The 21,664-nt window shown below is 43.8% G+C and overlaps 2 protein-coding genes across 2 annotated transcripts in view; both read right to left on the bottom strand.

Moving 5' to 3' along the window:
* Grin3a (glutamate ionotropic receptor NMDA type subunit 3A) overlaps nt 1–21,664 on the bottom strand; it is a 197,043-nt gene that overhangs the window by 16,852 nt on the left and 158,527 nt on the right. The window lies entirely within an intron of this gene.
* Nucleotides 2,777–5,737, bottom strand: Ppp3r2 (protein phosphatase 3 regulatory subunit B, beta). Its single transcript, XM_052718789.1, has one exon. The coding sequence runs from the start codon at nt 4,705–4,707 to the stop codon at nt 3,934–3,936; it is 774 nt and encodes a 257-aa protein (XP_052574749.1). The 5' UTR covers nt 4,708–5,737; the 3' UTR covers nt 2,777–3,933.

Below are 21,664 nucleotides of genomic sequence, written 5' to 3'. Positions count from 1 at the left end.
ATTGCTGTTATCAGTTTAGTTTAAATATGGTCACTTGTTTCTCAAGCTAAGATGAAAGTGGAAGGTTACTTAAAACTGTCTCCAGGACTGCAGTGATACCTTAGTAATTGACCTGAGTTCAATTTTTGGAATGTTAAAAAGCTGGGCATGGTGGTGCATGCTTATAATCCCAGAGTAGAGAAGATGGAGTCACTGACCAGCCAGCCTAATTGCAATAGTGACCCCAGGTCCCAGTAAGATAATCTCTCTTAAAATGGTCCCTGGTAACAAAACCCAGGGTGGACTTGTCCTCACATATATGTGCACACTTGTGCTTGTACACTTGCACACGCATGTATACACACACACATTTAAAATATGGCTGTTTCTTTGTAATGCATAAAACTGAAGAGGTCTGGGCCTCTTGCTCCTTGACAGGTAGTTAGTTCGTTAGTTCTTGGTTTCTCCTCTTGTGGAAATTGGATTGACCAGACTACATTAATAAGATTATTAAGAATAATTTGAGACAAGTGAACAGAGTAGCCCTAAGAACAAGAGGGATTCAATATGGGATAAAGGAACCGTGGTCTTTGTGGTCTTGGGTCTTTCCTTTCTTCTTTCCAGTCTCATGTCCTTGGACAAGATTGCCCGTGTCATTTGTAAGGCTGCAATGGTGACACCACCTCAGCACTCATCAGATGATATAATAGAAGTTAGGAGCTGATTACCCCATCCACACCAATTGTTATTGCCAATAGTTACACGAAACTATTGGTTTTTTGAGAAATTGGCAGTTAACTAAGAGAAGAAAAAGCATTCTAGCTTGAAAGTAAATATGTTCCATTTCCCCAAATATCTAGCCAGATATTTTCTGTTCTAAAACCAGAAACAAGTAGTCAGTTCAAGGATATTGCCACAAAGCTTTGGGCAGCTATGATATGTAGACTGGTTGAACAATTAACTTAATCCAGCTACTCCAAAAGAGTTTCCTTGTTAAATATGAACAGTTAACTGAATAAAATCCTTGTTTGTAATTTCAAATTTTTTCCCATTTGAAAGAGTGCATTTCCAGAGCAATAACGTCTGTCCTCAGGAGATCTTCTTGGGCTATGCTCACCATTCTTACTAACATTTCCTCTCAGATATGCCGGGCTAGGATGAAAGGCTCTCTTTCAAGTGTGTTCTAGGTCTCAAGTTGAGAAATATGTGGTGTGATTTGCACATAAATGGTGAGGAGGGCCTTGGCATCTGTTCCTGTCATGTTCTTTCTGGGCCCAAATTACATAGAAGTCCAGCTAATTTTAGAGTGGTTGTGGCAAAGTGTCAAGAAGTGAGAGTGCAAAGGATGCCAGTATCCTTTCCACACCCATCTTACAGACGGGGAGAGAGGGGAAGGGAAGGAAGTTAGTAAACGCTTTACATACTTCCTCTCTTTGAATCTTCAAAGTAAACGTGGATGGAAAGACACAGAAGCTCGTTTGCTCATATTTACCCGGCTAATAAGCAGCTGTGGTGACACTGTTCTGAATCCGTACCCTGGGGTGTTTGGGTCTCAAATTGTCCTAACTATTGTGAAATGGTTTTTTTTTTTTTTTAATTGTTTTTGTTTTTGGTTTTTCGAGACAGGGTTTCTCTGTGTACCTTTGTGCTTTTCCTGGATCTTGCTCTGTAGACCAGGCTGGCCTCGAACTCACAGAGATCCACCTGCCTCTGCCTCCCGAGTGCTGGGATTAAAGGCGTGTGCCACGACTGCCCGGCCATGAAATGGGTTTGACTCCAATGCTACAGGGATGACATTATTTGCACAATCCAAATATATATTTTATGATGGAAAAGGAATTATAGAGTCAGGAATTCCTATTCCTTGTGATTCCCAAGTATAAAATGAAAAGTGTTGCAGTATGCCTTGGGATAGATGGGCACCTTGCCAGGAATGAAATCTGTGGATTCCTACCTCCCAAGACTAATTGGCAGCTTCTTCAAAATTTAACAATAAATCTAGAAATGGTTAAGTGGTGTCTCTCAGCTGGGTAAGTGTAGGAAGAGTTTATTTCATTATTACAGTATTTTGAGTATCAGGTGACTCTTTACGGGGAGCAACCTGTGAAGTGGCAGATGCTGGGGCATGGGCTGAACCTGCCCTTCCAAGGACACGTTGTACTCTATGAACTGACAATAGTATAAGGGGCTTCAGGGAGCTAATGACATTTGTGGGGACAAATAATAGTGTTAAACCAACTCCAAAACAGAACATAGCTTGTTCTTTTCCATAAAGTACTATCTCCCATTGCTGATCCTAGGCCACCAACAGGCCTTATGTGAATTGCAGAAGAAGGTGTGTAACATTAGATCTTGTCTAGAATCAAGTGCCAGCACATCCTAGGATCCTCGTCTAATTATTTGGGCACAAGGAACTCTAAGTTGAATGTTACAGTGGAGGAGAAACTTCCTGAGATAAGACAACTGTTGGCTTCTCTGCTGGGGACCAGATCAGGTTCTCAGAAGCAAGCTGATCCAGTGTTACCAGCTTTTGTTATGTTTGCCAATCTTTGCACCACTCATCACCCTGAACAATAGCATTTCAGCATCCTGGGAAAGGCCACCTCAGCCCGAATCTGCTGATTTTGCCTTGGGGAAAAACTGACTCTATCTCATTCTCTCCAGATGGGTGAGGTTGGGTGTGGGATGAAAGGGCTCTTGCTGGGGAGGACTGTGGTGGTATTGTGTTCCCCCAAATATTGTGCACCCTAATAAACTTATCTGGGGTCAGAGAACAGAACAGCCACTAGATATAGAGGCCAGAAAATGGTGGCACACACGCCTTTAATCCTATCACTTGGGAGGCAGAGATCCATCTGGATCTCTGCGAGTTTAAGGTCACACTAGAAACAGCCAAGCATGGCGACTCACGCCTTTATCCCAGGAAGTGAGCCTTTAATCCCAGGAAGTGATAGCAGAAAGCAGAAAGGTATATAAGGCATGAAAACCAGGAACTAGAAGCTTTTGGCCTGCTTTTGAGCAGCAGTTCAGCTGAGATTCATTCTGGATGAAGACTGAGAGGCTTCTAGTCTGAGGAAACAAAATCAGCTGAGGCATTGGCAAGGCGAGGTAGCTGTGGCTTGTTCTGCTTCTCTGATCTTCCAGCATTCACCCCAATACCTGGCTCCAGGTTTGTTTTTATTAATAAGAACTTAAGATTCGTACAACAAAGGATGCCCTATCTGACCAAAACACTGCTTTTTCAGAACCTACAAGGCTGAAAACCTGTTGTACTGAGACTGGTGGGCTGGCCGTTTGGTCCAGGTTTAGCTGTTCGCACATGAACTCTGAGACTACTTTCTGGCAGGCTACAGCACCATGCCAGAATCTCCCCATTTAGACTTCTATCCTTCAAACATGCTCAGGCATTTCTGGATGACCATGAGGAGTCAGGTGCATCCTGTTATTCGGGTATTTGTGCCCAGAGAGTGACTAAGGATACTAAGCAAAGATAAATATATTTTTTGCTAGTTGTTATAGTAGGAAGTTAACAATTTGTTAAAAGTCTGAATGCCACAAGTAAATGAAAAGAGTGCCTAACACTCCGTGAGAATTATAGTCTTCTCCCATATACACAGCCTTGAGAAAGAAAGGCAAAGATGTGCATTTTCTTGTTTTTAAGCTTTTAGTCTTCTTGACCGTGTTCTCTAAAACAAAGAAAAAGGCATTTATGAGAATTATTTCAATTTCTGATTTCCCTCCCTGCTTCTTCCCCTTGTCTGTCGCCATCGTCATCGAGAGTTGAATTAATGACACTGTACAGATATGTTAGAGGCAGAGGGAAACACTTCCGGACTAGCCGGAGAGACAGTAGCTGGAATATCTTGAGTGAGAGAAGAAAGCCAAGTATGTTGAGTGGAGCCTTTAAATAAAACCAAACCAAACCAAACAGACAAATAAAAACCCCCACAAAACTCACATTGGCACGACCAACTTCTTGTGGATCTCCATGCCTCTGACCACATCAGAGAACTCTTGAAAGGATATCCGGCCATCGCCGTCCTTATCCACAACCAAGATGGTTTTGTCTACCAGCTGCTGCAGCTGCCAGTCCTTGAGGTTGTTACCCACCATCATCTTCAGCACCTGGAAGAGCTCCCCGTTGGAGATGTAGCCATCTTTGTCCATGTCATAGATTCTGAAGGCGAACCTTAACTTCTGCTCTTCGTCGCCCTTGACGCTGAACTGCGAGGTGCCCTCGATGAACTCGTGGAAGTCCACTTCCCCATTGCCGTCCGTGTCGAAGATGTCGATCACTCGAGTCACCAGTGGGTTCTGCTTCAGCTCAGGCAGCGACATGAACTCGTCTCTGCTCAGGGAGCCGGATTTGTCTACATCCAACTTCCTGAAGCTTCTGCACAGCCTTCTAATCTCATCTTGCTCGAAGTTACTGCCCATCTCGGAATGGAAGCTAGCCTCGTTGCCCATGGCGGGAGGCGGTGGACAGTAGGGTTGCCCAAGCCAGTAGGAGGAAGGAGACAGCAAGGCAGAGTACTGCCGTTGGCCTGTGCGGCTCGCGAGAGAGCACGTAGGAACCAGAGGTGGGCGGCTGGGAGGGAAGGTGAAACTCTGAGGACAGCAAGGCGGCGATAGAGGCTGGAGGGGACAGGAGGACAAACTGGAGCTACCCAGGAGACGGATAGCTGCCGTTGGGCCGGCCTCCTCTCTAAGGCAGGTCTCCCTTATCATTTCTCTCTCTCCTAGAAATCATCTTCTCCTTCATCTCCCTTTCTCAAGAAGTGTGAGCCCTAAGGGAACTCAGGACACATCTAGATAATTCACCGTGTTATCTCCAGCAAAGACTACGTAGCTTGACAGACAATATATGCATAACAGACATATGTTAAAATACCGACTGAAGGTAGGTAGCATCAGCCTGCTGCTTCCTGTGGAGGCCCGGTGTAAGGGTCAGATAAAATGATAGTCCAAGCATTGGCATGGGGTGAATTCCCCTTAATCCTCCCTGGGAGCAGCCAGACTGGCTTCCTTCTGGACCTCTTTCAGGAACGGAGGGGCAGAAGATTGCTAAGAAAAAGAGTTTCTTACTTAGGTTTACAGACACCAACATACTCTCGAGAAATATAAAAACTTAATTCAGAGCACTTAAAAAAAAATAAAAAAAAATCACTGTTCCCAAGAACATGGCCTCTGTTGCTCTGTGATTTATCTCCAGGTCTGTGGTCTGGTGCCCGGGGCTGGCTGTCCCACAGAACACGTTAGAGAGCTTTTGTAAAGTGTCCAGGGAAGAAGGCCTGTGTGTGCTCAGAGTGGCAGCTGCCATTTCTCACGTCCTCCTTTCCATTCTACTAAGTTTGTTCTGTCAGCCAGAATTAATCTTTCTTTTCTTTGGAGTAGCAACTCCAATTCTCTAAATGTATAAAAAATACATGTGGTCCAAGAACAATCCAGTTCAAAGGGCCTTGGGGGAACTTCAGGCTGCCAAGTCAAACTGAGGGAGGCAAGCATCCCTTCACTTTCAAAAATAAGCGCGAATCATGTCTATGTTCTTTAGTTCAGATGAAGAATCAGCTGGAAGGTCAACGTGAAATTGGTGCAACTGAGCCACTGGGCCATTTTAATTTTCTCTGTAAAAGGTGGTAATTTGTGGTGGTTTGAATAAGAATGTCCTCCCATAGGCTTTGGCATTTGAATACTTGGTCCCTAGTTGGTGACAAATTGTTTAGGGAGGTTTAGGAGGTGTGGCCTTGCTTGAGGAAGTTTCTCGCTGGGGAAGGGTTTTAGGTTTTTTTTTTTTTTTTATGGATTCAAAAGGTTATATTTAGGAACACACAATGTATATACATATGCATATATGCATACAATAACAATCAGTAAGAAAAGAGGCCACGAAGAAAGTCTAAGTCCAAAATACCCATTCTGGGTGAAAATTCTTAACATTCTAAGAAATTTGCTCCACGGGTTTTAGGTTTTAAAGACGTGTGTCATTCCCTAGTTGCCCTGCTTTCTGTTCGGCTCCCAGCTTCCAGCGTCCAGCTCCAGTGGCTACACCTGCCTGCTGTGGTGCTGCTCCACTGGGATGGGGATGGACTCCTCGTCTTCGGAAAGCAAAAGCCCCAAATAAGCCCTTTCTTCTACCAGTTGCCTTGGTCATGGTGTTTAGGACAGCAATAGAAAGTAACTAAGTAATACTTCATTGGTTTTAAAAACGACTTGTTTATTTTTTAATTATATGTATGTCGTTGTGTAAGTATGTGCATATAAATGAAGGTGTCTATGGAGGTGAGAAGGGGACATTAGACCCCCCTGGAGCTGGAGTTACAGGCATTGGTGAGCTACCTGACGTGGGTGTGGGAATCAATCTCAGGGCCTCTGCAAGAGCAGTACATGCACTAACAGTTGAGCCATCTCTTGAGTCCTACCACTGTCTTTAAAAAAAAAAAAAAAAACACCAGCTGGGCGGTGGTGGTGCACGCCTTTAATCATTTTATCTGACCCTTACACTCGGGAGGCAAGAGGCAGGCGAATCTCTGTGAGTTCGAGGCCAGCCTGGTCTACAGAGCGAGATCCAGGAAAGGCGCAAAGCTACATAGAGAAACCCTGTCTCGAAAACAACAACAACAACAAAAAACCCCACAACAAACAAACAAACAAACAAACAAAAAACCAAAACACCCTTTACCAACCTAAGCTGTGATGTTTTACTGGAGACATATTTTTGTCTTATTTGTTTGCTTTCCAGTTACCCAGAGAAATTAACAGGGTATAGTTTGTCTAAAACTTTTTTGAATTTGCAATGTTCAAGGGAATCCCTAAGCTGTCAAGGTTCCACCTGTAACCTCAGCACTTGGGAGACTGAGGGAGGAGGGTCAGGAGGGTCAGGAGTTCTAGCTCATTGTGGCTACATGGTGTGACCATCTCAAGAAGGGAGTGGGCAGAGATCACCTTAATTATAATGTAAGATGCTGGCATCAGTGCTGATCTCTGAATGCTACTCTCCCTATCACTCTTCTTTATGTCCTTTCTAGATCACAAGATTTTTCTGATTGGGCATGGGAGACAGGCAAGCCCTGAGGGTGCCTGATGTTACTTGTCTCCTAGGAAGAGAAAACTATTGGGCTAATAATACTCTGGACAGGTTCATGTGGATTAGGGCTGAGATTGGCCAAAATGATCATTGCCATTATTCTTAACTAATTTTATTTTTATCTTCTCTGTTAGTATAGGCAACATCTTGAAGACTATCTGACAGTCCTGGGCATGTTAGTATATGTGTACATTTAACAAGTGTTTGTTAGAAAAGAGCCATAACAGATGTTAAGTTACATACATAGGCTTTAGTGGATAACCTGGCGAATCTTCTGGTGTAGGTAGCAGAACTACAGTGAAAACAACCTCTGACTTCAGCATCAATATCAGGGGAAGCACAAACCTTTGCCAGGGTGTTCCGAAAGCTCTAGGTCACTAAGAAGGCTGGGCCCATAGCAGATGAACCCACATCAGTAGGCATACCTCTACCAGATAATTGCAGACCAGATTTCTTGAGACCCCAGTCAAGGGACCAGACCCATGGCCACTCTATCTGCTCTTCTCTCAGTTCCTATGCCACATGTCACCAAAGGCAGGTATGAAGCTCTGAGTGGGGGCTTAGGAAGGAGTGTAGATCTGGTGGCCAAGGCACAGAGGTAAGATTAATAAGTGTGTGGGGGGGAACAGCTGGTGATAGGTGAGCTGCAGCTGGAACTGATGACCTGTCAGAACACATGGCCACATGGTCCTGCCCCTTCTACCTAAGCTGCCTTCTGTATTCAGCAGGGGTGGAGAGCACAAGGTTGGGTACTGGGCATTGAGGGGTGCAATGTGGGAAGACCTTCTACTGAAAATGAAGGAGAATCCAAGGCAAAATCTATCCCATAATCAGGTCTGGACTCTGAAGAGGTGGATCTTCAAATGTAGGCAAGGCAGAGAAAGATATCAGCTTTGCCAAGCACCACCTGATGAACAGTATCTGCATGTCAGAACCATGCAGCTGATGAGAGAGACATGATGAAATATGAGACAGATCAGACCTGGTCCTCCCAGAGGGACCTGGACAAGTGTGGTGGTCTGGGTGAGAGTGAATTCTTGGTCCCCAGTTGGTGGAACTGTTTGATTAGGAGGTGTAGCCTTGTTGGAAGAGGTATCACTGGAGGCAGACTTGAGGTTTCCAAGGGCTCATGCCATTCCCAGTGTGCTCTCTGTCTCCTGCTAGTGGATCAAGATGTGAGCTCTCAGCTGTTCCTGCTGCCTGACATGTCTTTGCTCTACCCTCATGGACTCTAACCTGAAACTGCAAGCCCAAATCAGTGTGTTCTTTTGTAATTTGCATTGGATATGGTATTTTATTACAGCAATAGAAAATTAACTACTACAACAAGATAGGAGGTAGGGACTTTCAGTCAGTGGCAAACAACCGGCTCTTATCACCCACTCCTTCAGCATGGCTCTTTGACCCAGTCAGGCATCCAGGCCTCACCCTTTGAGTACCTCTGCCAGGAAGGCAGGACAAGAGTATTCCTGGGGCTTGCTTGGCAGCCAGCCTAACCTTCTAGGTGAGCTCCAGGTCAGTAATAGATGCTGTGTCAGAAAAGCAAGGTAGATGAGGCCTGAGGAATGACACCCAAGGTTGACTTCTGGCCTCCGACCTTACACACACATGCACCCACCTGAACACTCAGACACATAAGTGTACCTACTCATGTGATGATTGTGATGTATTAGGGAGTATACAGAGAAATTTTTTATGAGAAGAAAGGTCGTCACAAGAATTAATGAGTTAATGATTGGACAGACACTATTGAGGAGATGGTGCCACTTCATTTAAATGCTTCCAACATATAGAAAGATTCTTTTGGGTTTCTGCATTGTAGAGAATTCAACACCACCTTGAAAGCTGGAGTAGTCAGTCAATATGAGGTTGAGTTTCCTGTTGTTCTACATTTCACAAACTGTGTAGTTTGGCATCATAATGGGATTCCAGCCATTGTTTCCATTTTCTCTAGCCATTCATTATTCTTAGTCATTTCCATGGAAAGTACCATTTGTTACTTTTTCTGTATATCACTGCAGAGTATGTGGACTGTAGTAAATTAAAAGGGTTGGTTGACTGATTTGGAAGAAACTAGAAGTCCGATTACACTCCTGTTTTAACAAAGCATTTCCCCTCAGTTTTATTTTTCCTCAGTGACTTTCAGATTAAGAGCCATGAGATAGTTGCATGCACAAATAACTGACACCAAAATAGGAAGTGATGAGACATGTGGTTTGTCTTCCACTCCTTCTCTTTGTCAGTCAGGAGAACAGGTTTCTGAGCAAGGTGACACATGCTAGCAGCTTCCTAGAAGCTTTGCAGGGAGTGCCGAGGCTCTCCTGGAAGGGCTTCTGTGGTGTTTCTTGGAGCCACACTTAACATATTGTGTTAACATAACTATATTGATGTGAGCCACAATGTAATGTGAGGACCTGCAGCTTAAGGTGTAGCTTAGGCCCTGAGCTCACACTGTTTCTGAGTGTCAGGTTCTCATAAGCAAAACAGGAAGGAAACAATGATGCCATACTGTTATTGTAGGTACATTGGTATACACAAGATACCATCCCAAGTGAAAGTACTTAAAACACATCTAAAATGGCTGTAGCACACCATGGGCAGGTGACATATTTGTGTCTACTCTGTCTCTCCTGTTTCATTTTTTCAATTTAAATTTTTTTGTCCTTCCTGCCTGCTTCCCTCCCTCCCTCCCTCCCTCCTTCCCCCTTTCTACCTCCCTCCTTCCCTCTTTCCCTTTCCCCCTCCTCTTTTCCTTCTTCTCTCTCTCTGTTTCTGTCTCTCTCTCTCTCTCTCTCTCTCTCTCTCTCTCTCTCTCTCTCTCTCTCTTTCTATTACAGTGTGGGTGCTGGAATGGGACCTGCGTCCTCTGGAAGAGCAGCCACTGTTCCTAACCACCGAGTCATCTCTCCAGCCCCCCTTCCCTATTTATTTGTTTGCTTGCTCTGACTACATCCTTTTTATTTTATTTGAATGTCAGGAATGTTGCTTTAAGTTTAAATACATTCAACAGATTATACTGAACATATCCTATATGGCTGGCCTTGTGCCAGATAATGGACTTACTGTGGTGAAGATGCCACTGAGAAATCCAGTTTAATGAGAATGGATTTAAAGGTATAACATCATTTAGTCAGTTTTTTATGTTTATCACGTACATTCAAAATGATTACAGATCATAATGTCTTTGCCTCTCTTTTGTCATTCTGGGATAGTTTTAAATATGAATTTTGACATGTATAGTTTTAAGTTAAAGTTTTGCTATTTAACAATTCAATGACCTCCAGCAGAATTAATTACCCAAGCCACTGTTCATTTGGAAAATGAGATGACTGCTAACTCATAGACTCATTCCAAAGACTAACTATAGGACACAAGGACCAAGCTCAATGCCTAGCACAGAATTGGCAGAAGTAATACTTTTTGCCTACTGTAGACCTGAATATTCTCATAGGCTTGTAAAACCAATGACTAGTTGAATATATATGTATTTCTATGGATGCAAGTATTTATTGAGCAGCTATTGGGTGAGAGGAATGTAACAGTTGCCTAAAGCAGGCGGGGAAGATGGGTATTAAGAAAATCATCACATCCTGATATAATGGAGCCTCTGTGCTATGTATTACAGGTGAGAGATACCTGGTGCCCAAAGAGTTCATGAGGAAGTGATGCTAGAGCTGAATCTCAGGTGGTGAAGAGGTTAACTAGATGGTTCTGGAAGAGGCGGGCATTCCAAACGGAAGAAGCCCACTTGCAAAAGGGCTGGAGCAAGGGGAACAAAGGAGGAGGCAGGGACCTCAAGAAGACCTGTGTGGCTAGAGCAGGGAAGTCAAGGGACAGCAGTCCTGTTCAGGAAAGTGCATGAGGCTTGACCATGCTCCAGACACTGAAGGAAAGCAGTGCTTATTCAGTTATTTCTTATGGGCATGCCAATCATGTTTCAACATACAAAGCACTGAGGACATTCAGAGTCTGTCCCTGCTCTGGAAGATTATAGACTCCTAAGTGAATTAAAGCATAAGAGAGTTGTGACAAATTGAAAGAGAAGATATGAAGTGAAAGATACCATCAAAGGAGTGAAGTCTTCTTTTCCTGGCAGTAAACAGAGGCTTTTATTTCTGCAAGAAATATTCACTCTTTCTAGACACAAGGTAGACAAGTGTCACAGCTGTAGATGTCCCAACATCCAGGTACCTTTAGATGGGTTGCCCTTCAGTGCTGGAGCCTGGAGTCCCAAATAAAGAAGCTGGAAGGGTCATGCTCCCTTGGAAACCCGCAGGGCTATTCTTTTCTGCCTTTCCCTTGTTCCTGGTGGCATTTCTTGGTTTCAGTATTAGTTTTCAGGACATCTTAACTGTACTCCAGAGGTCCCACTACTGAGACACAGTAGAAACTTCCAGAAGTAGGGCCTAGTGGAAGACCTTCTGTTCATTAAAGGCTGTCCTCTTAAAGGGATTAGTGAGATCCCAATCTTGCTCTTTTTTTTTAGATGGAGTTTTTTTATTAATTAAAATTTTTATTTATTTTACATCCTGACTGCAGTTCCCCCTCCCTCCACTCCTCCTGTTCTCTTCCCTCCCACTGCCTCCCCTCTGCGCCCCCCCCCCCACTCCTCCTCTGTTTCTGTTCATAAAGGGACAGGCCTCCCATGGATGTCAACAAAGCATGGCATATCAAGTTGAGGTAGGACTAAGTCCCCCCTTTGTATTAAGTCTGGGCTAGGCAACCAAGTATGAGGAATAGGTTCCCAAAAGCCAGTTCAAGCATTAGGGACAGGCTCTGGTCCCACAAATAGACCAAGCTATACAACTGTCACACATGTGTAGAGGGCCTAGGTCAGTCTCATGTAGACTTCCTAGCTGTTGGTCCAGAGTCTGTCAGTTCCTATGAGCTCAGGTAAGTTGTTTCTGTGGGTTCCCTTGTGATGATCTTGACCCCCACTCAGCCTTGTACCATCTTTCTTCCCCCTCTTTTACAGGATTCTGGGAGCTTGGCCCAGTGCTTGGCTGTGGGTCTCTGCATTTATTTCTATCAGTTACGGGATGAAGGCTCTCTAATGACAGTTAGGGTAGTCACCAGTCCGATGACAGGAGATGACCAGTTCAGGAACCCTTTCCACTATTGCTGCCAGCCTTGCTCTTACAGGGGATAGTGAGATCCCAGTCTCTATCCTACTTGTATCCCAGCATGAAGCAAACAGACATGTTCTCCATCACAATGTGCCTCCTTACCACAGACCCCAAAGCAACAGGGCTAGCCTAGGATGGACTAAAAACTCCCAAACTGTAAGTTCAGGTGAAGTTTTCCCTTTAACAAGATGATCATCTCAGGTATGTTGTTACAGTAATGGAAAGCTGACTAGTGTGACTTGCATCTGCTTAAACCCAATCTCACCTTCACCACGTGCCACTCTCCCTGTGAGCCTGTTTCATATGGTAGTTGCCTTCTCACAAGGACACTAGTCACGTTGTGTTTGGGGCCCATCTTACTATAGTGTGACTAAACATCAAGACACTTTTGACACACTGATTTGTATCCTATGTACAAACCGGATCACATTCTGATGTACTGTGGTTAAGCCATCAGGAAGGCAACATCCCCTTGAAGAAAACAGTACGCTCCCCAGCACTAGTACAGAAGTCCAGTTTTCTGGAAGGACAGAGGTAGGAAGCAATGATGTTGCTCTAAATGGGAATGCCTGGCCTCCTTGACTGACAGTATGCTTAGATGTTGCAGGCAGACATTCCTTTAAGAGCTTCGGGGCTCCCCAAGATGCTGTTTCCTTGTCTAATATGTCCCACAAATTCCACCTACTCCAACTGCTCACGTGGGAAAGAAGTGTCCTTAGAGTCTAACAGGCTGACGGATTCTCTCACTAGTCCATGGAATTTATGCATCAATGATAGGCAAGTGTGTTTTTCTATTTTGCAGCACCTCACTTTAGAGCCACTAGATGGCGCTCACTCCCCATTTCCATTCCTTGTTTTCTTTAAGCTGGAATCTCCAGAGCCTGGAGGTAGGACTGTGCAGAAAGTAGACGAGGAAGGAGTCCTAATTCATGAGACGCCCCATAGGCTGCAGTGCATGGGAATCTGAGAAAACGGAAAGAAACCTGTCTCTCACAACAGCTCTAATCAGCTTGAGCACTGCTCAGGCCTTCTAGTTGCATAGTAAATGATGTTTCATAAATATTCATTAGTTCGAGGAATTTAGGAGAAAAGCAGGAACTACTAACAGTATGTGGTCTTGGATGTAATTTATGCCTGAGCCTCTCTGGAATGCAAAAGAGGAGACCCTTATCCCACAAGATCTGTTTATTTGCTCATTACTGCAGGTGAAGGGGGCGCTTGTTGGATTGCCTTTCCTTGTAGCAGAATTCAAACTACACAAACCAGAAAGCAACAGACAAGCAGGCCTGGTTTTCTGCTGATGTGGGTTGAGGGGGAAGCAAAGCTCGAATTGTGGGCTGAGGGCCTGCACCTAGAGCAGTGTAGACAATAGCTGTGGTTGCTGTTTTTTCTAAATGTTTGAAGTGCTACCTAATGGCTTGTATAACCCTTCTTCATGTTTGCCCACAGAAATCTAGATGCAGAGTTGGCAGAAAGGAAAACAAACACCACCACCATATTCTCAAAGCTAGTTCCATCAGCACAGGGCCAGGCAGAACATTCAGAATCAGGGATTTCTCTCCCTGCCATCCAAAAGTCCTCAGTTCCACATGGAAGCAATGGCTAGTCAGCCTGGAACTGTAAGATGCTGGTCACAGATGCATCTCTGTTTTTGGAGGTGGGTACAAATGATTACAGGAGTTAGGATAAGACAAATGCAATGTCTTATGGGAAGTAGTTTGTTATTTACCAGGCTGTTTTCTTCTTTGCACATCGTTTGGTGGTTTTTATTTTCAGTTTTAGTATGTGTTGTTACTTTATTTTTTCATTTTTATTTTTTTACTTGTAGACAGACTCTTTCTGTGTAGCCTAGACTGACTTCAACCCCATGGTACCTCTGACTCAGTTCCTGATTGCTGGGATTATGGGCCTGTTCCAGCATACTTACCTTGGACATAGAGCTTACTCAGGGAAAGAGAAAGAACATGGTTAGACCAGACCTGCCCACTAACAGTTCCATTAAATGAACGTCACACTTTGAGGCAGGCCCAATTATTATATCCTTAGCTTTGAAGGGGAAGATCTGAAGTTTTAATCTTTTATCGAATCTTTATTTATTTATTTATTATTTCTTTATCTATCTATCTTATTTATTTATTTATTTGTCTGTGGCTGTGCCTGTGAAGTGCACTCATACCAAAGCATACATGTGGAGGTCACAGGATAACTCATGTGGTCCAGGGATGGAACTCAGTCCATTAGGCTTGGCTGCTGTCAGATCTAAAAGGAACTAGGGAAACATGGCTTTCTGTGGTTCTGGTTTGCATAGCAAAGTGCATGCTGGCCTCCAGGCTTGCTCAGTATCGCAGCTACATGTGGCTCTTCTCAGCTCTTCTCACTCCCTACCCTAAACTTCTCCAGCTCATGGGCTTCCTTCCCTCCCCCAGCTTCCCATTTCCATATAACCCTGCCATTTCAGCCATGCACTCTGTTTTGTCTTCCTCTCTTGGGCCCCTTTTTCTTGCCCCCCTCCCTCTCCCTCTCTCTCTCTCTCTCTCTCTCTCTCTCTCTCTCTCTCTCTCTCTCTCTCTCTCTCTTTCTCTCTCCTCTAATGGCCCAGTTTAGTCTGCTAGCTATGTTCAGTTTACTATTTTCTCTCTCTGCTCTGGACTCTTTCAGACGGCTCTGGCTATACTCTCCTGCATATCTACGATAAAAACCTTCCCCTCCCCTCAACATACCTTGGAGTGGTCATGTCCTCAGTTTATACATCTGGTGCCGAAACCCTCAGTTTGTACAGCAGCAAGTGCTGTAACCCACTAAGCAATCTTGATGGCTTCTAGTTCTGAAATTTTAGAAGCTGTCTGGCTTACATAAGCACACATTGGTGAGCTGGGAGACCACCCTGATGTCTCCTTTAGAGCTAAGTTCTTTGTTATACTAGACTGTGCTCTATATGAAGCCTAGAACAATGTTCCTGCCTTGAGGAGGTAATAAGGACTCCACAAAGAAGAATACAGGAAAAGGTAAAGGCCTATAATTTGTTTGTGAGTTTAGCTGTGTTTATCTACCATGTGGATGGGAGAAAGAATGCTCCTGCAATTTTAGAATCCCTGAGGCATGCATAATTGGGTGATGTTTTCAGGGGGCAGGTATACTTTGCAGTACTTTATTTTGTACCTTTAATGTCTCACTTCCACCTTGCCTGGGTAGTTTTTTTTTTTTTTTTTTTTTTTTATCCCCATAGTTATCACTTCCTTTGAGGCACCAGCTTTGATTCTTTCTTGGTCTGTGAGTCCTAACCTTGTTTTTATCACTGTTCCCACCTGCCTTCCTCTGTCCCTGAGGACATGTAGAACAAGGAATTTGTTCATGGTATCTCTCTCTGCCTGTGAGCTCTGTATTCATTTCTATATTGTCTGCATCGACAGAGCTTGGTACATATGGGTTCAACATGTGTGTGCTGATGGAAAGATGGACTAGCGGATGCGTGAGTGAATGCCTGAGTTTGTTCCAGAAGTCAACTAGATGGAGGTGAGGCATTTCTCAGATTGCTTCTTCATGCCCTATTCAACTTCACATTATATGAAAGAACACAAGTACAGCTTTGTGCTTTGGGATTCCAGAATGTGCTACCTGGATAGGTTCCCCCCAACCTTATGCTTGGCTTAAATATTACACTTAATTACTTAGACTATTCCAAGGGACATATTCAGCTGTCAAAGTGGTTCCCTACATATTTAAGTTTTCAGTTTAAAGCCATCTACAGTCCTTCACTCTCTGCCTCACTGTAACTTTCAGGAGGTTGAATACCAGACAGATATTTTAAACTGAAGGGGGAGAGGGTAGAGATGAGAGGGGCAGAAGTGAGCTGAGATGTGCCCTCCCTGTCAAGAAGAGCAGGAAAGGCTGTACTGAAATCCACCCCCTGCCACTGTCTTAACCACTGCTTTTGAGCTGTTAATATATTAAAGACTGACTGCTGGGAAGCTGGCATGGAAACTTCTCGATGTGACTTTCACTGTATGGTTGGTTGTACTGGTTCCTTATTCACTGCTGAGATCAAGTGCCGGACAAGAAGCTGCTTAGTGGAGAAAGGGTTTGTTTTGCCTCACAGTTGGAGAGATGCAATGTAGTCCATTATGGTGGAGAAGGCATGGTGGCTGGGGACAGAAGTAGCTGTTCCCATTGCATGTGTAGTCAGGAAGCAGAGGCAGACTGAAAGTGGGGCCAGAACACAAAAACCTCAAGGTCGCTTGCTTCTTCCAGAAAGACTCTACCTCTTCAAGGTTTTACAACTTTCCAAAATAGTCCCACCGGCTGGAGACTCAGTGTACAAACCTAAGAGTCCATGGGGACACTTTGCACTCAGACCATAGCATTGAGTAACCCTTCTCTTTTCTCTCTCTAAAAACTCACAGAAGGAAAATGGATCAACCGTGGAAAAGCTTGACCTTTGTTTTGTTTTTCTCAGTGAACAATACTAATATTTGAGCAGTTATTAGCATAGACAGATGCATAGTTTGGTGACTTTGGGGAGTCAGTCTGGCTCATGAATGGGAAGGGCAGATTGGAGGCCAGACATCCTCTCTGTGTTTCAGGTTCCCCAGTCTTCAGCTGGTTAGGCCAGGATTCCTCTAACAGTTCTCCTTGGAAACCACTGCTTTCTTTGCTGGCCATGCTACATGGATCTTTTATTTAAGACAAGGAAACCTGTTCAGATCTGCAGAGGTCACATAATTGTCTCATAGAGAAATCTGAAAAACGCTGTCCATAGTCAGCACCCACGTGTCAAGAAGCTCATGTATACTATCTCTTTGTTCCAAGCCAAAACCACAAAATGACACCTCCATTTTCAAAGGGAAGCAACTCAGAGAGGTAGATAATTTGTGTCTGTGACATCTTAATGCGCCTTTTCTGATGTGGCTATTTCACTACCATGGTTATTTTTACTTCTGTATCTATCCATACAGTGCTCCTAAATAACAAGCCATTTAAACTTCAGCTTTTAAAATTGCCTCACAACGAGCATGACAGACTCCCCCTTCATCCTGCTTTGAAGACCCACCTGGTAGGGAACAGTGTTCAGGCTTGGGAAGGCCAAGGATAGGGTAGGTGATGAAAGATGAAAAGCTTGTTAGGGCTAGTGGTCAGGAAGGGGTGACCTGAAAGACGGGGGTAAGTTCAGGAATGGGCAGAAAGTCCAGGTGAGTACTTAGCTTCATAACAGGAAGTTGGAGGGGTAGGTAGTGGGGAGGAGCTGGGAGGAAGGGGGGGGGCAGGGAAAACGTGATCAAAATGCATCGTATGAAAACAATTTAAATACTAAAAGAAAAATAAGTGAATTGAAAAAGATACACTGAGAAGTTTAATAACTTACTTTTGTAATGTTTTTAATTGCACTTATTTTCCCCAGTCCCAGGATAGAACTTTCTCTGCAACACTGAGCCCTTTGCTTGCTATTTCCTCTTTCCTTTAGTCCTCAGTAGCAACCCTTATATTCAGTCCAGAAGCCTGTGTAGCAACAAGATAAACATCGGCCTGAAGCTCTGGGTAGGTCAAGCGGACTTCCCAGGCATTTACAGCTGCGTCCTTGCCATGACAGCAGAACCAGGTGATCTCCAGTGAACTCAGCTTGTCCTTCTCTCTCCTTCCTGACTAAGGATGGTTGCATCTCTTACCCTGAAGGCTGGACCTTCTGAAGGCTGTGCAGCAGAGCTCAGAGGGCCAGGCCAGGGATGCTTCACTGGTCCCATCCCTTTCATTTCTGCCACAAAGGGAAGTGCTAGATGGCCCTTTCTCTTCCAAATTTATTTACATCTTTATTCATCCTCTTTGTGTCCTGGGAATTGACTTCAAGGAACCACATAGACAGGCTCCTTACCCCAAGACAGAGGAATAAGATCTGAGAGTGGGGGAGACAGAGAAAGGACATTTGTTCCCCAGCTCTCTTACAGTGAGGCTAGGGGATGGCTAAGCCCCTAATGAAATAACTCTCTCCTCCCCCTTCTCCTTCTTTGTGGTACTGGTCATTAACCTAGGGACTTGGGCATGTTGGCAAGCTCTCCACCAAATTTATATCAAATGCCACCAACCACATGGGCAATTTCTTAGAAAACCTAATCCCATCACATGCCTTAGTTCTGAGAATGGCCCTCCCCATCTATTCCCCACCTCCTGGGGATGGTAGTGGTGGCATCTCTTTACCCAATCTTGGAGTTGCGTTGACTTCTTTAAACAATATGGTCTCAAACAGTTTTCACCTTAAAACTCCCCTCTGTCTCTGAGGATGCTTTCTGCTCTCTGCTAAGACCACTATTTCCTTGTCCTTTCAGACTCTTTTAGTTAAAAGGTGCAATTATTCAAAACATTGTTTAAAGGAGACTGGCAAAGAGAGGCCTCATCAGCTCTCTGAATAATGCCTTGCTGAATTTGGGGAGCTTGTTAAACTGGTATCCGCTGCCTTCCTTCCCTGGTTTGTAAAAACAGGCTTCATATTTCTGCTGCCCTGGAGTTCCTAAATTCACTCTGGGACTTCAAAAAATTGTATTTTTCTGCTGAGTCAAGGGAAGATGAAGGGAATTTACACTCTGCCATATGTTTTCCCCAGCAGAACTGATCGGCAATGGGTCCACTGTGGCAGAGCACAGTGGGCCCGTGACGACTGTGGGGACACATCTGAGGTCAATTTAAAATTCCTCTCTGAAAGTTGTCAGAGTCTGATCTACAGAGTTAGATTTGCAACATCCTGGGCAACTCTAGGGAACAGATAAAACCTTGATTTTTTTTTAAATGAATTTATCTTCCAGAGAAACTGTAGCTCAACAGCATTGGGTTTGTGAAGAGACAGGAAGTCAATAGTTCAAGGTTCTCACTTCCGGCCAAGTGTGAATATCCACCTGCCAGAAACGGAGGACCAAAAGTATCCTTCATGATTTCCTACCAGGTGACCACATAAATCACTGTCCTAACTCAGACATTTTTCAGGTTGAAAGAAGGTGTTTAATTACTTTGTGGGAACAGACATTGACTGGGACTATACTTGGAACAACAGAGTGTGAGGTTAGAAACAAACTGAGGAATGTTTTTCTCCAAGGTCAAGAGCACCATTTGGAAAGGTGCAGTCAAAAGCACAGCTGCTTCTGTGATGTTGTGTCCTGTTCCCCTCTCCTGGGATGGTGCAGGAAGACAGGGAAGGGAGAGGTTCATTAAAGTGCCCTTCCATTTATGACTCACAAGAACCACAGAGAGACGAAGTCGAGAAGTCGAGTGATCTGGACAAAGTGACTTTCCTAAGATTCTTGTTTCTCTGTGTAAACACTGTTGCAGTGCAGGACATTCAATGAGAAGAGTGGGCAAGAGAAGAGCTAATAGCCACTTTTCTTCTACAGATTTATTTTTTTCTGGGGAAACATTACAAACAAGAACAGAATAGCAAACACAAGAGGTGGGGAACTGTGTATAGGTGTAGTGGACAAAGGAAACAGGGAGCCTTTACAGAAGAGATCTAGTGCAGCTGATGAACACAGGACTGGTTGCTTTTGGTTACTCAGTAGGTTGTGCAAGGGTGATTGTAAGGTCCCATTTTAGGTCCTTCAAGACAAATATGCCAGTCTGTGCCCAGGAGTGGAATGCATCACTGTGTAAATGCATATGGCGAACATCTTATAGAATTGTTTGTGATTGCATAAATGAGGATATTTCATAGTGTAGACCATCATCCCTTAGAACAGTGGTTCTCAACCTGTGGGCCATGCCCCTTTGGAGGTCAACAATCCTTTCATAGGGGTTGCATTATCAGATATCTGCATATCAGATAGCTCCATTACAATTCATAACAGTACCAAAATTAAAGTTATGAAGTATCAATGAAAGTAATTTTATGGTTGGGGGTCACCACAACTTGAGGAACTGTATTATAGGGCCATAGCATTAGGAAGGTTGAGAACCACTGGGTTAGGAGGAATGATAGTGCTATGCATGTTCACTGACATTGCCCTCTCTCTCTAAATACAGATGTTAGCAGAATTATCTTTTCCTTCTGTGTCTGAAGGCCCAGTTAAGGGCACATCTTTCCCCCATTCTTTCCATTTCTACTTCTGAGAAGGAATCTTCCAAATCTCCAAATTCAACCACCTCAGAAACGAGCCCAGGCTGTTTTAACAAACACAACTTGGTCTGAGAATGGCCTCTACTCCAACACTTCCAGCTGACTACACCAAAGGTTTCTGAAAGCCTCTTCCTCAATCTGACTTGTAAAACATCTTCATTAAGACCTGTTGAGATAACTCAGTAGGTAAAAAGTACCGTTGTCAAGTCTGACAACCCGTGTTCTGTCACTGGAACTCATATGGTGGAACAAGAGAACAGACTCTAGCAAGTTACTCTTTAACCTCTACACACACCCTGCCATGCATGCTGGATGTACATGCATGCAAACTCATGCACACACATACATGCACACAACAAAGTAAACAAATACATGTAGAAAAAAACAAAATACTTTTGTTTAAGAAGAGTTGGTGTGTTTTGCATCTATTTATGTATATCTTACATTTATGCTTATTTTCTGAAGTCTGTCTTTTTACATACTATTACTTTGAAAATGTTGATAAATCTATATACCCCTGGAACACTTATGATAAAAACTCATAATCTTTATTATTATGTCTGGATATACTCTCAGTATTTTCATTTTCTTTTTCAATTTATTTATTTTATGTATATGAGTATTTGGCCTGCATGTATGTTTGTGCACTGTATGCATGTCTGGTGCCTTTGGAGGTCAGACGAGAGCATCAGATTCCCTGGAATTGGAGTTTGATGGTTTTAAGACACCATGTGGGTGCCAAGAACTGAATCTAGGTCCTCTGGAAAAGCAGCAAGTGCTCTTAACCCCTGAGCCCTCTCACTAACCCCTGCTTAGTATTTTAGAGGCCCCATCTGACTTGATTTTACTATAATCTATGAAGTATGTGTTACTTTTAGTCAGTTTACAGAAGAGGAGGCTCAGAGTGGTCAAGGATCATGCCCTGTATTTCACAGCTGGTAGAACTTGGGGTTCAAATCTAGGACGCCTCTATAGATGATACTGTAAACTGCTTACACCATACAGAATACTAGATATTCGTATTCCAGGAGGATGTTAAGAGAAGCTGGGGTCACTTTGGCAGAGCCTGTACAAACTGAAAGAACCAAATATTTCATAATGGTAACTTCCCAGGGTCTCTAGGGTGTGTGTAGAGGGGGCTGTTGGCCTCAGTTGTACATGCATTCTGCTGCCTCCCCTATTTCAAGGTCTGCATCCTTCTCTATGTGCTCTAAGGTAGGTTGCATCATTACTGGTCCCAGAGTTCTTATTGGCCTAATCCATTATGGTGATCACATTATCTCAACAATGATTAGTTTACACACAAGCAGATGAAATTTTTAGCAACAAACCATGAAGAAATTTAATTGTGGGTCTCTTCGAATGTTTTTCTATGAATAATCAGAT

Source organism: Peromyscus californicus, unplaced genomic scaffold, assembly GCF_007827085.1.
Source record: "Peromyscus californicus insignis strain IS unplaced genomic scaffold, ASM782708v3 Scaffold_5__1_contigs__length_169319896, whole genome shotgun sequence".
Taxonomy (NCBI): Eukaryota; Metazoa; Chordata; class Mammalia; order Rodentia; family Cricetidae; genus Peromyscus; species Peromyscus californicus.
The sequence above is the reverse complement of the archived record's forward strand: the minus strand, read 5'-3'. Positions and strand labels throughout refer to the sequence as shown.

Excerpts from the sequence above, each read along its gene's own strand:
- Ppp3r2 (XM_052718789.1), bottom strand. The coding sequence starts at position 4,707 with ATGATAAGGGAGACCTGCCTTAGAGAGGAGGCCGGCCCAACGGCAGCT.